General features: G+C 54.4%; 1 protein-coding gene across 1 annotated transcript in view; it reads right to left on the bottom strand.

The window, feature by feature from the left end:
* Positions 1–17711, bottom strand: part of LOC119955900 (plasma membrane calcium-transporting ATPase 3-like) — a 104586-nt gene that overhangs the window by 50504 nt on the left and 36371 nt on the right. Inside the window, exons 6-9 of the mRNA XM_038782558.1 lie at positions 16482–16588; positions 13812–14003; positions 10203–10416; positions 423–651 (exon numbers count right to left, since the gene is read on the bottom strand). Coding sequence (XP_038638486.1) covers positions 423–651; positions 10203–10416; positions 13812–14003; positions 16482–16588 — 742 coding nt within the window. The remainder of the gene's footprint in view (positions 1–422; positions 652–10202; positions 10417–13811; positions 14004–16481; positions 16589–17711) is intronic.

Here is a 17711-nt window from a genome sequence, read left to right as displayed (position 1 = left end):
CCTGTCTCTCTCTCTTCCCTGTCTCTTGTCCATGCTTGTCTCTCCTCTCCCTCTTCCCCTGTCTCTCTCTTTGTCTTCTCTCTCTCTGTCTCTCTCTCTTCTGTCTCACTCTCTGTCTAATCCCTCTCTCAATCTCTCTGTCTCTCTCTCTGTCTCTCTCTCTCTCTCTGTCTCACTCTCTCTCTGTCACTCTCTCTCTCTGTCTCTCTCTATGTCTCTCTCTGTCTCTCTCTATGTCTCTCTCTGTCTCTCTCTGTCTCTCTCTCTCTCTCTCTGTCTCACTCTCTCTCTCTCTCTCTGTCTCACTCTCTCTCTCTCTCTCTCTGTCTCACTCTCTCTCTCTCTCTGTCTCACTCTCTCTCTGTCTCTCTCTGTCTCTCTCTCTCTCTGTCTCTCGCCTCCCTGAACACCCCTCGACACACCCACGCCGTGCACTGACCTGGATTCCGAAGGTTCCCATGACGATGGAACAGAAGATGGGGTTGCTCTGGATTCCCTCGAAGACGTTGCGTTCACCATGAATCTTGCGCGCGTTGATCTCATTGAAAAGCTGCATCATGACGAATATATTGAAGATGATGGGTAGTGTTCGGTTTGGCATAGAGTGGAGGGCAGCATTCCTGCCACTGTCAATGCCGAAAAACTTTTCACCTGAGGGAGGAGTGGAGGAGAAATCAAGAAGCACAATAAGAAACACATCCCTCTGACATGCAGCACTCCCTCAGTACTGACCCTCTGACAGTGCGGCGCTCCCTCAGCACTGACCCTCTGACAGTGCGGCACTCCCTCAGTACTGACCCTCTGACAGTGCGGCACTCCCTCAGCACTGACCCTCTGACAGTGCGGCTCTCCCTCAGCACTGACCCTCTGACAGTGCGGCGCTCCCTCAGCACTGACCCTCTGACAGTGCGGCGCTCCCTCAGCATTGACTCTCCGGCAGTGCGGCGCTCCCTCAGCACTGACCCTCCGACAGTGCGGTGCTCCCTCAGTACTGACCCTCTGACAGTGCGGCGCTCCCTCAGCACTGACCCTCCGACAGTGCAGCACTCCCTCAGCACTGACCCTCCGACAGTGCAGTGCTCCCTCAGTACTGACCCTCTGACAGTGCGGCGCTCCCTCAGCACTGACCCTCCCACAGTGTGGCACTCCCTCAGCACTGACCCTCTGACAGTGTGGTGCTCCCTCAGTTTGTATCTAACCCGGGGCTGTACCTGTCCTGGGAGTTTTTGATGGGGATAGTGTAGAGGGAACTTTACTCTGTATCTCACCCCGTGCTGTACCTGTCCTGGGAGTGTTTGATGGGGACAGTGTAGAGGGAGCTTTACTCTCTATCTAACCCCGTGCTGTACCTGTCCTGGGAGTGTTTGATGGGGACAGTGTAGAGGGAGCTTTACTCTGTATCTAACCCCGTGCTGTACCTGTCCTGGGAGTGTTTGATGGGGACAGTGTAGAGGGAGCTTTACTCTGTATCTAACCCCGTGCTGTACCTGCCCTGGGAGTGTTTGATGGGGACAGTGTAGAGGGAGCTTTACTCTGTATCTAATCCTGTGCTGTACCTGTCCTGGGAGTGTTTGATGGGGACAGTGTAGAGGGAGCTTTACTCTGTATCTAATCCCGTGCTGTACCTGTCCTGGGAGTGTTTGATGGGGACAGTGTAGAGGGAGCTTTACTCTGTATCTAACCCCGTGCTGTACCTGTCCTGGGAGTGTTGATGGGGGACAGTGTCGAGGGAGCTTTACTCCGTATCTAACCCCGTGCTGTACCTGTCCTGGGAGTGTTTGATGGGGACAGTGTAGAGGGAGCTTTACTCTGTATCTAACCCCGTGCTGTACCTGTCCTGGGAGTGTTGATGGGGACAGTGTCGAGGGAGCTTTACTCTGTATCTAACCCCGTGCTGTACCTGTCCTGGGAGTGTTTGATGGGGACAGTGTAGAGGGAGCTTTACTCTGTATCTAACCCCGTGCTGTACCTGTCCTGGGAGTGTTTGATGGGGACAGTGTAGAGGGAGCTTTACTCTGTATCTAACCCCGTGCTGTACCTGTTGATGGAACCATCAATTCACCAGCCACTTGTTTTCCAATATGAATATCGGCTTTTATCTACTTACTACAGAGCCAGCCTGTTACCCGTTGATGAACTCTCGGTGAACTGCAGGCTGACTCTGGACAAGGGAATTTATACAGCAGCACAAGGGGGAGGAGTCGTGGGCGGAGCCAAGGGTGGAGCCCTGTACAAGCTCCTGAGCATTCCCAGAGCTACGCCTCCTAGTAGTCGGATAACGCAAAGATACAAAGATACAGTGTGAATTACCATGTTACATTCACCACATTCACCCCCTGCAAAAAAAAAATCAAGTCCAGCGGGGGTGGTGGTCTACAAAGTCAGTCTGTCCGGTGGTCGAATTGTCCGCTGTGATCTGCGGAGCACCGGGGTTGCAGCCTCTTGCGGTGGCTGGATGGGTGTTGTGTTCTGGGGACGATGGCGGACTCCAGGGAGGGTTGTACCTGAGCTTCATACTCTTCTGGTTCGACCGGGGACTGGGGGTGCTGGGGGCTGGCCGGCGTGGGTGCGCGGAGCTGGTGGAGCGAGCTCGTGGGCTAGGGAGCGCGAGGGGGCGGCAGCATGAGGTGTAGGGTGAGAGGTCCTTCTGTGGGGGTAGAGGGGGCGCTGGATCCAGCGGGTGCCAGATCCCGGAGGGATACCGTGTCCTGACGGCCGTCAGGGAACTCAACGATGCGTACTGGGGGTTGGAGTGGAGCAGGCGCACCTTCTCAACAAGGGGGTCGGTTTTGTGCGCCCTGACGTGTTTCCTCAGAAGTACGGGGCCCGGTGTCCTCAGACATGCCGGAAGTGAGACCCCCGTGGTAGTGCCCCTGGAAAAAATGAAGAGCCGCTCGTGAGGGGTCTGATTGGTCGCTGTGCACAAAAGGGACCCAATAGCATGGAGCGCGTCTGGGAGGACTTCCTGCCACTGGGAGACTTGGAGCTTTCTAGACCGGAGGGTCAGTAGGACGGTCTTCCAGACCGTCGCGTTCTCCCTCTCCACCTGCCCGTTCCCCCTGGGGTATAGCTGGTAGTCCTGCTCAAGGCAATGCCCTTTTCGAGCAGGTACCGATGCAGCTCGTCGCACATGAAGGACGAACCCCGGTCGCTGTGCACGTAGCTGGGGAAACCAAACAGGGTGAAGATGCTATGCAGGGCCCTAATGATTGTGTGGGAGGTCATGTCGGGGCACGGGATAGCGAATGGGAAAAGGGAGAACTCATCTACGACGTTTAGAAAGTAAACGTTCTTGTTAGTTGAGGGGAGTGGCCCTTTGAAATCAATCGCGAGGCGTTCAAAGGGCCTAGAAGCCTTAACCAGGTGGGCCCAGTCTGGTCTATAGAAGTGTGGCTTGCACTCCGCACAGATCGGGCAGTCCCTGGTGACCGCTTTTACCTCCTCGTTGAAGAAAGGCAGGTTTCGGGCTCTGATGTAGTGGGCGAGCCGGGTGACCCCCGGGTGGCAGAGGTCATTGTGGATGACTTTCAAACGGTCAATCTGCGCATGTCCCGCGGGATAGGGCATCCGGAGGCTCGTTGAGCTTCCATGGTCGATATTTAATATCGTAATTGTAGGCGGAGAGTTCGATCCACCACCTCAGAATTTTGTCATTTTTAATTTTGCCCCTTTGCGAGTTGTCGAACATGAAGGCAACCGATCATTGGTCGGTGATGAGGGTGAACCTCCTACCTGCGAGGTAGTGCCTCCAGTGACGGATAACCTCCACAATGGCTTGTGCTTCTTTCTCGACTGAGGAGTGTCGGAGTTCTGAAGTGGAGAGGGTATGGGAGAAAAATGCAACTGGTCTCCCTGCCTGATTTAGTGTGGCTGCAAGAGCTACATCTGAGGCGTCGCTCTCAACCTGGAATGGAGTGGATTCATTCACCGCCCGCATGGCCGCTTTGGCGATGTCCTCCTTGATGCCGTCGAAGGCCTGACGTGTCTCGGCTGACAGGGGAAATCATGTGGCCCTAAAGAGTGGGCGGGTTTTGTCCGCATATTGAGGGACCTACTGGGCGTGGTAGGAGAAGAAGCCCAAGCACCGTTTGAGGGCCTTGGGGCAATGGGGGAGGGGGAGTTCTAAGAGGGGTCGCATACGGTCCGGGTCTGGGCCCAGGACTCCGTTTTCCACGACATAGCCGAGGATGGCCAGTCTGTTTGTGCGGAAAACGCATTTCTCCTTGTTATACGTGAGATTCAGTTTCTGTGCCGTCTGGAGAAAACGGTGGAGGTTGGCGTCGTGGTCCTGCTGGTCATAGCCGCAGATGGTGACATTGTCCAAGTACGGAAACGTGGCCCGCTGCCCGTACTGGTCCACCATTCGGTCCATTGCTTGTTGGAACACCGAGACCCCATTAGTGACGCCGAAAGGGACCCAGAGGAAAAGGAAGAGGCGGCCATCGGCCTCGAATGCCGTGTAGTGGCGGTCCTCCGGGCGGATTGGGAGATGGTGGTATGCAGACTTCAGATCCACCGTGGAGAAGAGCCGGTACTGGGCGATCTGATTTACCATGTCTGCAATCCTGGGGAGGGGATACGCGTCGAGGAGCGTAAATCTATTTATAGTCTGACTGTAGTCGACAACCATGCGGAATTTTTCCCCGGTCTTAACGACCACCACCTGAGCTCTCCAGGGACTATTGCTGGCCTCTATCACCCCCTCACTGAGTAGCCATCGGACCTCTGCTCTGATAAATACCCTATCCTGCAGGCTATACCGCCTGCTACGAGTGGCTACGGGTTTACAGTCCTTTGTGAGATTGGCAAAGAGAGGAGGGGGGGGGGATTCACAGCGTAGCGAGGCTGCAGATCGTGAGTGGGGGCAAGGGCCTGCCGAAGCTGAGGGTGAGGCTCTTGAGGTTACATTGAAAGTCTAGGCCTAATAAGAGTGGCGCGCAGAGGTAGGGCAAAACGTAGAGTTTGAATTTTGAGTAGCTAGCGCCTCGGATTGTGAGTGTCACGGCGGTGCGCCCCTGGATCTGGACCGAATGGGAGCCTGAAGCGAGCGAGATAGTTTGCTGCGCGGGGCAAACGGGGAGCGAACAGCGTCTTACCAGGTCTGGATGTATGAAGCTCTCCGTGCTCCCGGAGTCGAAGAGGCATGGCGTTTTGTACCCGTTGATTTGGACTCTGCCATCGGATTTCGCAGATGCTTCGGGCGTGATTGGTCCAGAATGACTGCGCTGAGTTGCGGGTAGTCGGCGGCTCGATCAGCTGTGCTGGAGTGGCCCCGTCATGACTGCCCTCTGAGTTCATAGTCGAATTCGAATTCTTCCGATGAGTTGTCCGAGCGTGGAGATGCAGTTCGGGCCCGTGGATTGCACGTGGTGGGCGGCGAGGAAGATGGCGTCCAAGATGGCGCCCCCCATGAGTCGCACGTGGCCGGCCGCGTGGTGGAGGTTTGCCAAGATGGCGGCCCCCATGGATCGCACGTGGCTGGAGGGGGCGGAGTCAGGGCATAGGCCACAGCGTTTCGGGCCCCGCGGGCCTGTGAGTGATGGGAGCGATTACTTCGTGCCGCTGGGGAGTTGGAAGCTGGGGCCCTTGTAGCGAGGCACACTCTTGCGTAATGGCCTTTCCGCCCGCAGCTGCTGCAGGTCGCGTTGCGGGCCGGGCAGTGCTGCCGCGGGTGCTGGTTCTGGCCGCAGAAATGGCCGGCTGGGGCAGCATGGTGGCTGGAGCAGCATAGTGGCTGGCTGGGGCAGCATAGTGGCTGGGGCAGCATGGTGGCTGGCTGGGGCAGCATGGTGGCTGGCTGGAGCAGCGTAGTGGCTGGGGCAGCATAGTGGCTGGCTGGAGCAGCATGGTGGCTGGCTGGAGCAGCATAGTGGCTGGCTGGAGCAGCATAGTGGCTGGAGCAGCATAGTGGCTGGCTGGAGCAGCATAATGGCTGGGGCAGCATTGTGGCTGGCTGGAGCAGCATAGTGGCTGGCTGGGGCAGCATTGTGGCTGGCTGGAGCAGCATAGTGGCTGGAGCAGCATTGTGGCTGGCTGGAGCAGCATAGTGGCTGGAGCAGCATAGTGGCTGGCTGGGGCAGCATAATGGCTGGAGCAGCATAGTGGCTGGCTGGGGCAGCATAGTGGCTGGCTGGGGCAGCATAGTGGCTGGCTGGAGCAGCATAGTGGCTGGCTGGGGCAGCATAGTGGCTGGCTGGAGCAGCATAGTGGCTGGCTGGGGCAGCATAATGGCTGGAGCAGCATAGTGGCTGGCTGGGGCAGCATGGTGGCTGGCTGGAGCAGCATAGTGGCTGGAGCAGCATAATGGCTGGCTGGGGCAGCATAGTGGCTGGCTGGAGCAGCATAGTGGCTGGCTGGGGCAGCATGGTGGCTGGCTGGGGCAGCATGGTGGCTGGCTAGAGCAGCATAGTGGCTGGCTGGGGCAGCATAGTGGCTGGCTGGAGCAGCATAGTGGCTGGAGCAGCATGGTGGCTGGCTGGAGCAGCATAGTGGCTGGCTGGGGCAGCATAGTGGCTGGCTGGAGCAGCATAGTGGCTGGAGCAGCATAGTGGCTGGCTGGGGCAGCATAGTGGCTGGCTGGGGCAGCATAGTGGCTGGCTGGAGCAGCATAGTGGCTGGCTGGAACAGCATGGTGGCTGGCTGGGGCAGCATAGTGGCTGGAGCAGCATGGTGGCTGGCTGGGGCAGCATAGTGGCTGGCTGGAGCAGCATGGTGGCTGGAGCAGCATAGTGGCTGGAGCAGCATGGTGGCTGGCTGGGGCAGCAGTGGCTGGAACAGCATAGTGGCTGGCTGGAGCAGCATGGTGGCTGGTTGGGGCAGCATAGTGGCTGGAGCAGCAGAGTGGCTGGAACAGCATAGTGGCTGGCTGGGGCAGCATGGTGGCTGGAGCAGCATAGTGGCTGGAACAGCATAGTGGCTGGAGCAGCATGGTGGCTGGCTGGGGCAGCATAGTGGCTGGAACAGCATAGTGGCTGGCTGGAGCAGCATAGTGGCTGGCTGGGGCAGCATAGTGGCGGGAGCAGCATGGTGGCTGGCTGGAGCAGCATAGTGGCTGGAGCAGCATAGTGGCTGGCTGGAGCAGCATAGTGGCTGGCTGGAGCAGCATAGTGGCTGGAGCAGCATAGTGGCTGGAGCAGCATAGTGGCTGGGGCAGCATAGTGGCTGGGGCAGCATAGTGGCTGGAACAGCATAGTGGCTGGCTGGGGCAGCATAGTGGCTGGAGCAGCATAGTGGCTGGAGCAGCATAGTGGCTGGCTGGAGCAGCATAGTGGCTGGAGCAGCATAGTGGCTGGCTGGAGCAGCATAGTGGCTGGCTGGAGCAGCATAGTGGCTGGGGCAGCATGGTGGCTGGCTGGAGCAGCATAGTGGCTGGGGCAGCATGGTGGCTGGCTGGGGCAGTATGGTGGCAGGCTGGAGCAGCATAGTGGCTGGCTGGAGCAGCATGGTGGCTGGCTGGGGCAGCATAGTGGCTGGCTGGGGCAGCATAGTGGCTGGGGCAGCATAGTGGCTGGCTGGAGCAGCATAGTGGCTGGCTGGGGCAGCATAGTGGCTGGCTGGGGCAGCATGGTGGCTGGCTGGAGCAGCATAGTGGCTGGCTGGGGCAGCATAGTGGCTGGAGCAGCATAGTGGCTGGGGCAGCATAGTGGCTGGCTGGGGCAGCATAGTGGCTGGAGCAGCATAGTGGCTGGGGCAGCATAGTGGCTGGCTGGGGCAGCATAGTGGCTGGAGCAGCATAGTGGCTGGCTGGGGCAGCATAGTGGCTGGCTGGGGCAGCATGGTGGCTGGGCAGCCGCGTAGCACAAGCCTGGGGGAGTTGCTGGTCGGGGGCCCATGATTGGGTCCGCGGGGTACGAGTTAAGGCTGCGGAAGGAGACCTCCATCGTGGTCGCAGCTTCCACAGTTGTTTCTAAGTCTTGGGCCCCCTTTTCCAGCAGTCGTTGGCGCACATAATTAGACCTGAGGCCCGCTACAAAAACATCGCGTACCACCAGCTCCCTGTGTTCAGCCGCGGTAACCGCTTGGTAATTACAGTCATTGGACAAATTATTGAGTTCCCTTAGAAATTCAGCGAGTGATTCTGTAGGCCGCTGGCGGCGAGTCGTGAACACATGGTGTGCGTAAACTTCGTTAATGGGCCTTACATATAGTATCGCTAGCGCTGCAGTATATGAACCGGCCGAGTTTAATCGCGTAGAGATTTGGTGGCTCACCCTCGCGTGCAGTAGACTTAGCTTCTGTTCCTCTGTCGTTGCGGCTGTGCTCGCTTCTGCCAGGTAGGCCTTGAAGCACCGCAGCCAGTGGGAGAAGATTTATTTAGCCTCTACATCCTGTGGGTCGGGTTCCAGGCGTCCAGGCTTGAGGGCCGATTCCATGATCGATCTTTACTGTTCTTAACTAGATTAAATTGATGGAACCATCAATTCACCAGACACGTGTGTTCCGATATGAATATCGGCTTTCATCTACTTACCACAGAGCCAGCCTTTTACCCATTGATGAACTCTCGGTGAACTGCAGGCTGACTCTGGACAAGGGTATTTATACAGCAGCACAAGGGGGAGGAGTCGTGGGCGGAGCCAAGGGTGGAGCCCTGTACAAGCTCCTGAGCATTCCCAGAGCTACTCCCCCTTGTGGTCGGATAACGCTACTGCGCTTACAAAGATACAGTGTGAATTACCTTGTTACATTCACCACACCTGTCCTGAGAGTGTTTGATGGGGACAGTGTCGAAGGAGCTTTACTCTGTATCTAACCCCGTGCTGTACCTGTCCTGGGAGTGTTTGATGGGGACAGTGTAGAGGGAGCTTTACTCTGTATCTAACCCCGTGCTGTATCTGTCCTGGGAGTGTTTGATGGGGACAGTGTGGAGGGAGCTTTACTCTGTATCTAACCCCGTGCTGTACCTGTCCTGGGAGTGTTTGATGGGGAAAGCGTAGAGGGAGCTTTACTCTGTATCTAACCCTGTGCTGTACCTGTCCTGGGAGTGTTTGATGGGGACAGGGTAGAGGGAGCTTTACTCTGTATCTAACCCCGTGCTGCACCTGTCCTGGGAGTGTTTGATGGGGACAGTGTAGAGGGAGCTTTACTCTGTATCTAACCTCGTGCTGTATCTGTCCTGGGAGTGTTTGATGGGGACAGTGTCGAGGGAGCTTTACTCTGTATCTAACCACGTGCTGTACCTGTCCTGGGAGTGTTTGATGGGGACAGTGTCGAGGGAGCTTTACTCTGTATCTAACCCCGTGCTGTACCTGTCCTGGGAGGGTTTGATGGGGACAGTGTAGAGGGAGCTTTACTCTGTATCTAACCCCGTGCTGTACCTGTCTTGGGAGTGTTTGATGGGGACAGTGTAGAGGGAGCTTTACTCTGTATCTAACCCCGTGCTGTACCTGTCCTGGGAGTGTTTGATGGGGACAGTGTAGAGGGAGCTTTACTCTGTATCTAACCCCGTGCTGTACCTGTCCTGGGAGTGTTTGATGGGGACAGTGTAGAGGGAGCTTTACTCTGTATCTAACCCCGTGCTGTACCTGTCCTGGGAGTGTTTGATGGGGACAGTGTAGAGGGAGCTTTACTCTGTATCCTACCCCATGCTGTACCTGTCCTGGGAGTGTTTGATGGGGACAGTGTCGAGGGAGCTTTACTCTGTATCTAACCTCGTGCTGTACCTGTCCTGGGAGTGTTTGATGGGGACAGTGTAGAGGGAGCTTTACTCTGTATCTAACCCCGTGCTGTACCTGTCCTGGGAGTGTTTGATGGGGACAGTGTAGAGGGAGCTTTACTCTGTATCTAACCCGTGCTGTACCTGTCCTGGGAGTGTTTGATGGGGACAGTGTAGAGGGAGCTTTACTCTGTATCTAACCCCGTGCTGTACCTGTCCTGGGAGTGTTTGATGGGGACAGTGTAGAGGGAGCTTTACTCTGTATCTAACCCCGTGCTGTATCTGTCCTGGGAGTGTTTGTTGGGGACAGTATAGAGGGAGCTTTACTCTGTCTCTAACCCCGTGCTGTACCTGTCCTGGGAGTGTTTGATGGGGACAGTGTAGAGGGAGCTTTACTCTGTATCTAACCCCGTGCTGTACCTGTCCTGGGAGTGTTTGATGGGATCAGTGTACAGGGAGCTTTACTCTGTATCTAACCCCGTGCTGTACCTGTCCTGGGAGTGTTTGATGAGGATGGACTGTGGAGGGAGAGGGTTTGAAGACGTACCGGTGAACAGCAGGCTGAAGATGATGACCAGCTGAAAGATGCTGTGCCCGAGGATGTTCTTCATCATTGTACGAGAGATGAGGGGCTTGTTGCGGCCATAGGGCCGGCGCTTCAGGAGGTCGTCTGTGGGCGGCTCTGTTGCCAGAGCTAACGAGGCAAACGTGTCCATGATCAGATTGACCCACAGCATCTGGACGGCCTTTAACGGCGAATCCTGAGGGTGGGGGAGGAGCGTGAGTGCAGAGAATAATACGACACAAACAGGATATTGTTATTATCAGCAACGTTCAGGCTCAGAGAAGCTAATGCGGCTGAAGGGATAGATAGTTTGCTGAAATGTCTCACATTACACTCATCTGGACAAACACAAGAACTCCGTAGTGCGCTGGGCAATCCTGACTGTGCTGAACAATACTGAGTGCGCTGAACAATACTGACTGGAGCTGAACAATACTGAGTGTGCTGAACAATACTGAGTGCGCTGAACAATACTGAGTGCGCTGAACAATACTGAGTGCGCTGAACAATACTGAGTGCGCTGAACAATACTGAGTGCGCTGAACAATACTGAGTGCGCTGAACAATACTGAGTGCGCTGAACAATACTGAGTGTGCTGGACAATACTGAGTGTGCTGAACAATACAGAGTGTGCTGAAGAAGGGTGAGTGCGCTGAAGAAGGGTGAGTGCGCTGAAGAAGGGTGAGTGCGCTGAAGAAGGGTGAGTGCGCTGAAGAAGGGTGAGTGCGCTGAAGAAGGGTGAGTGCGCTGAAGAAGGGTGAGTGCGCTGAAGAAGGGTGAGTGCGCTGAAGAAGGGTGAGTGCGCTGAAGAAGGGTGAGTGCGCTGAAGAAGGGTGAGTGCGCTGAAGAAGGGTGAGTGCGCTGTACAATACTGATTGCTCTGAACAATACTGAGTGCGCTTGGTAATCTTGACTCTGCTGAACAATACCGACCAATACTGAGAGACAGGGCCGGTGCTAGGAATTGGGGGCCCAATTAGAAAAGTGATGGCGGGGCCCCTACTCTACAAAAGCAAAAATTTATGTATGTTTATATTTTGTGTAGTATGCTCGTCTTTAACCAAAAAAAAACATTACATGCTTGATATACTAAAATTTTGAACCTTACTTACCCGGGCGGAAGGATTTGGCGGCGCAGGGCTGAAGGATTTGTCGACGGTAATGCGGCGCGTTTCCCAAAAGTAAAAACTACCCTATAGTTCCTCTTAGAATACAGAAAAGGCTTCAAACGGTAACTCTGTCGCCGCTGGCGCGGGGCCCAATTTGATGAAATTGGTCAAATAGGCTTAAAACCGGCCCTGCTGAGAGACACCAGTCAGTGTACGGATATCTCCCTGAGAGAAAGGGGACTGAGAGCCACCAGTCAGTGTACAGATATCTCCCTGAGTGGGAGGGGACTGAGAGACACCAGTCAGTGTACAGATATCTCCCTGAGAGAGAGAGGGGACTGAGAGACACCAGTCAGTGTACAGATATCTCCCTGAGAGAGAGAGGGGACTGAGAGACACCAGTCAGTGTACAGATATCTGCCTGAGAGAGAGGGGACTGAGAGACACCAGTCAGTGGACAGATATCTCCCTGAGAGAGAGAGGGGGGACTGAGAGACACCAGTCAGTGTACAGCCATCTCCCTGAGAGAGAGGAGGGACTGAAAGACACCAGTCAGTGTACAGATATCTCCCTGAGAGAGAGGAGGGACTGAGAGACACCAGTCAGTGTACAGATATCTCCCTGAGAGAGAGGGGACTGAGAGACACCAGTCAGTGTACAGATATCTCCCTGAGAGAGAGGGGACTGAGAGACACCAGTCAGTGTACAGATATCTCCCTGAGAGAGAGAGGGGGACTGAGAGACACCAGTCAGTGTACAGATATCTCCCTGAGAGAGACAAGGGACTGAGAGACACCAGTCAGTGTACAGATATCTCCCTGAGAGAGAGGGGACTGAGAGACAGCAGTCAGTGTACAGATATCTCCCTGAGAGAGACAAGGGACTGAGAGACACCAGTCAGTGTACAGATATCTACCTGAGAGAGAGGGGACTGAGAGACACCAGTCAGTGTACAGATATCTCCCTGAGAGAGAGAGGGGGACTGAGAGACACCAGTCAGTGTACAGATATCTCCCTGAGAGAGACAAGGGACTGAGAGACACCAGTCAGTGTACAGATATCTCCCTGAGAGAGAGGGGACTGAGAGACAGCAGTCAGTGTACAGATATCTCCCTGAGAGAGACAAGGGACTGAGAGACACCAGTCAGTGTACAGATATCTCCCTGAGAGAGAGGGGACTGAGAGACACCAGTCAGTGTACAGATATCTCCCTGAGAGAGAGAGGGGACTGAGAGACACCAGTCAGTGTACAGATATCTCCCTGAGAGAGAGGGGGACTGAGACAGCAGTAAAGTACAGATATCTCTCTGAGAGAGAGAGGGGACAGAGAGATACCAGTCAGTGTACAGATATCTCCCTGAGAGAGAGAGGGGACTGAGAGACACCAGTCAGTGTACAGATATCTCCCTGAGAGAGAGGGGGACTGAGACAGCAGTAAAGTACAGATATCTCCCTGAGAGAGAGAGGGGACTGAGAGACACCAGTCAGTGTACAGATATCTCCCTGAGAGAGAGGGGACTGAGAGACACCAGTCAGTGTACAGATATCTCCCTGAGAGAGAGAGGGGACTGAGAGACACCAGTCAGTGTACAGATATCTCCCTGAGAGAGAGAGGGGACTGAGAGACACCAGTCAGTGTACAGATATCTCCCTGAGAGAGAGAGGGGGACTAGAGACACCAGTCAGTGTACAGATATCTCCCTGAGAGAGACAAGGGACTGAGAGACACCAGTCAGTGTACAGATATCTCCCTGAGAGAGAGGGGACTGAGAGACAGCAGTCAGTGTACAGATATCTCCCTGAGAGAGACAAGGGACTGAGAGACACCAGTCAGTGTACAGATATCTCCCTGAGAGAGAGAGGGGACTGAGAGACACCAGTCAGTGTACAGATATCCCCCTGAGAGAGAGAGGGGACTGATAGACACCAGTCAGTGTACAGATATCTCCCTGAGAGAGAGGGGGACTGAGACAGCAGTAAAGTACAGATATCTCTCTGAGAGAGAGAGGGGACAGAGAGATACCAGTCAGTGTACAGATATCTCCCTGAGAGAGAGTGGGGACTGAGAGACACCAGTCAGTGTACAGATATCTCCCTGAGAGAGAGTGGGGACTGAGAGACACCAGTCAGTGTACAGATATCTCCCTGAGAGAGAGGGGGACTGAGACAGTAGTAAAGTACAGATATCTCTGTGAGTGGTCTGATTGTTGAGGGGTGGAGCGTTATCCTTTTTTACGAAGTTAGAGTACCCAATTCATTTTTTCCAATTAAGGGGCAATTTAGAGTGGCCAATCCCCCTACCCTGCACATTTTTGGGTTGTGGGGGCGAAACCCACGCAGACACGGGGAGAATGTGCAAACTCCACACGGACAGTGACCCAGGGCCGGGATCGAACCTGGGACCTCGGCGCCGTGAGGCAGCAGGGCTAACCCACTGTGCCACCATGTTGCCCTCGAGGGTGCGTTACCCTGACCACTAACCTGGGTGATGCAGGCTCCAGTGAAAGCCACGATGACTGCCACCACATTGACGGTTAATTGGAACTGCAGGAATTTGGCGATGCTGTCGTAGACGTTTCGACCCCACTTTACTGCCTTGACGATGCTCGAGAAGTTGTCGTCTGTGAGGATGATGTCAGACGCCTCCTTCGCCACGTCCGTTCCAGCGATACCCTGTTAAACATCACTCAGTCACTGCCTGAGGTTAGCTGCTGGGTACTGCTCCCTCCACACTGTCCCCATCAAACACTCCCAGGACAGGTACAGCACGGGGTTAGATACAGAGTAAAGCTCCCTCTACACTGTCCCCATCAAACACTCCCAGGACAGGTACAGCACGGGGTTAGATACAGAGTAAAGCTCCCTCTACACTGTCCCCATCAAACACTCCCAGGACAGGTACAGCACAGGGTAGATACAGAGTAAAGCTCCCTCTACATTGTCCCCATCAAACACTCCCAGGACAGGAGCAGCACGGGGTTAGATACAGAGTAAAGCTCCCTCTACACTGTCACCATCAAACACTCCCAGGACAGGAGCAGCACGGGGTTAGATACAGAGTAAAGCTCCCTCTACGCTGTCCCCATCAAACACTCCCAGGGCAGGTACAGCACGGGATTAGATACAGAGTAAAGCTCCCTCTACACTGTCCCCATCAAACACTCCCAGGACAGGTACAGCACGGGGTTAGATACAGAGTAAAGCTCCCTCTACACTGTCCCCATCAAACACTCCCAGGACAGGTACAGCACAGGGTTAGATACAGAGTAAAGCTCCCTCTACACTGTCCCCATCAAACACTCACAGGACAGGTACAGCACGGGGTTAGATACAGAGTAAAGCTCCCTCTACACTGTTCCCATCAAACACTCCCAGGACAGGTACAGCACGGGGTTAGATACAGAGTAAAGCTCCCTCTACACTGTCCCCATCAAACACTCCCAGGACAGGTACAGCACGGGGTTAGATACAGAGTAAAGCTCCCTCTACACTGTCCCCATCAAACACTCCCAGGACAGGTACAGCACGGGGTTAGATACAGAGTAAAGCTCCTGCGACACTGTCCCCATCAAACACTCCCAGGACAGGTACAGCACGGGGTTAGATACAGAGTAAAGCTCCATCTACACTGTCCCCATCAAACACTCCCAGGACAGGTACAGCACGGGGTCAGATACAGAGTAAAGCTCCCTCTACACTGTCCCCATCAAACACTCCCAGGACAGGTACAGCACGGGGTTAGATACAGAGTAAAGCTCCCTCTACACTGTCCCCATCAAACACTCCCAGGACAGGTACAGCACGGGGTTAGATTCAGAGTAAAGCTCCCTCTACACTGGCCCCATCAAACACTCCCAGGACAGGTACAGCACGGGGTTAGATACAGAGTAAAGCTCCCTCTACACTCTCCCCATCAAACACTCCCAGGACAGGTACAGCACAGGGTTAGATACAGAGTAAAGCTCCCTCTACACTGTCCCCATCAAACACGCCCAGGGCAGGTACAGAACGGACAGGAGGATACGGAGGATTCTGCTGCAGCCAAATTGTGAGTGAGTGAAGGAACTGACTTCTTGCTCAATGTGTTGTCCCCATTCCACTGCTTCTACACTTGTGAACAGCATGTTTGTAACATCTGGATGGCTGCGTCCAGTCTCAGCCTTACTCCTACTCGATGAGGGGACACACTTGTGCCGGAGGCCATTCGGAAAAGGTTCACGGGGCCGAATCCCGGGATGGAGGCGGTTTGTCCGGTGGGGAAAGGGTTGAGCAGGTCGGGGTCCTGTACCCATCGGAGTTTGGAAAAACGAGAGGTGATCTGATTGAAAAATGTCAGATTCTGAGCGGATTTGACAGGATGGATGCGGAGAGGATGTTTCCCCCATCATAGGCCGGGCGGGGGGGTCTTGAACTGGGTGGGGTGCAGTTTGAGAGTAATGAGGTCTCCCATTGAATCATAGAATGCCCACATTTCAGAAGGAGGAAATTGGGCCCAGCGAGTCTGCACCGACCCCACTAGGCCCGGGCGCGTACCTAGCCCAGTTACCCAGTAACCCCACCTAACCTTTTTGGTCACTAAGGGGCAATTTATCGCGGCCAATCCACCCAACCCGCACATCTTTGGACTGTGGGGGGGGGGAAACCGGAGCACCCGGAGGAAACCCACGCACACACGGGGAGGACGTGCGGACTCCACACCGTCACCCGAGGTCAGAATCGAACCCGGGACCCTGGGGCTGTGAGGAAACCGTGCTAACCACTGTGCTACCTTGCTGCCCATTGAAGATGGTGATGTGGAGGAATTTTTTCTCTTTGGGGGCGGGGCGGTTTAGACAGATTTCTGAGGGTGTTGGGGGTGTATGTATGTGTGTGTGTGTGTGTGTGTGTGTGGGGGGGGAGGGGGTGTTGTGTGATGGGTGTCCGCTCCAATGCCCTGAGGGCCAACCCTTCTTCCCTCAACCAACATCAATAAATCGAAACAAGTCAAGGTGATCTCGGGTGTGACGCAGCGCGATCCGGTGGGATTTTGACGTGCGCGGCCGAGTCCCCCGCCTTCCCTCTGTCGCCGGGGCGCACCGCCGTTCCGACCGTAAGGCGCTCCGGGGCAGCAGCAAGGAAGAATTCTCCGCCGCAACTCGGTTGGCCTCTTACCATTGCGAAGCCCACATCTGCTTTCTTCAAGGCAGGACCGTCGTTCGTTCCGTCCCCCGTGACCGCCACAACCTGGTGCTGTTCGCCCATGGTGCTGTCAATCATCCCTGCACGTAGCCCAGGGGAAGGGGTGAGATAGAGGGAAAACACACAGGCATCAAGAACACAAATCAGGCCACACATTTGAATCAGGCGCCCAGAGCCCCTATAAAGAGAGACTGCCCTGAAACATTGTTTAATCAAATATCCAGAGACATATAAAGAGAGACTGCCCTGGGACATTGTTTAATCAAGTACGCAGAGCCCGTATAAAGAGAGACTGCCCTGAAACATTGTTTAATCAAATATCCAGAGACATATAAAGAAAGACTGCCCTGGGACATTGTTTAATGAAATATCCAGAGCCCCTATAAAGAGAGACTGCCCTGGGACATTGTTTAATCAAGTACGCAGAGCCCGTATAAAGAGAGACTGCCCTGGGACATTGTTTAATCAAATATCCAGAGACATATAAAGGGAGACTGCCCTGGGACATTGTTTAATCAAGTACGCAGAGCCCGTATAAAGAGAGACTGCCCTGAAACATTGTTTAATCAAATATCCAGAGACATATAAAGAGAGACTGCCCTGGGACATTGTTTAATCAAGTCACAGAGCCCCTATAAAGAGAGACTGCCCTGGGACATTGTTTAATCAAATATCCAGAGACGTATAAAGAGAGACTGCCCTGGGACATTTTTTAATCAAGTACGCAGAACCCGTATAAAGAGAGACTGCCCTGAAACATTGTTTAATCAAATATCCAGAGACGTATAAAGAGAGACTGCCCTGGGACATTTTTTAATCAAGTACGCAGAACCCGTATAAAGAGAGACTGCCCTGGGACATTGTTTAATCAAATATCCAGAGACGTATGAAGAGAGACTGCCCTGGGACATTGTTTAATCAAGTCACAGAGCCCCTATAAAGAGAGACTGCCCTGGGACATTGTTTAATCAAATATCCAGAGACATATAAAGAGAGACTGCCCTGGGACATTGTTTAATCAAGTACGCAGAGCCCGTATAAAGAGAGACTGCCCTGGGACATTGTTTAATCAAATATCCAGAGACATATAAAGAGAGACTGCCCTGGGACATTGTTTAATCAAATATCCAGAGACATATAAAGAGAGACTGCCCTGGGACATTGTTTAATCAAATATCCAGAGACATATAAAGAGAGACTGCC

This window comes from Scyliorhinus canicula, chromosome 21, assembly GCF_902713615.1.
Source record: "Scyliorhinus canicula chromosome 21, sScyCan1.1, whole genome shotgun sequence".
Classification (NCBI taxonomy): domain Eukaryota; kingdom Metazoa; phylum Chordata; class Chondrichthyes; order Carcharhiniformes; family Scyliorhinidae; genus Scyliorhinus; species Scyliorhinus canicula.
The sequence above is the reverse complement of the archived record's forward strand: the minus strand, read 5'-3'. Positions and strand labels throughout refer to the sequence as shown.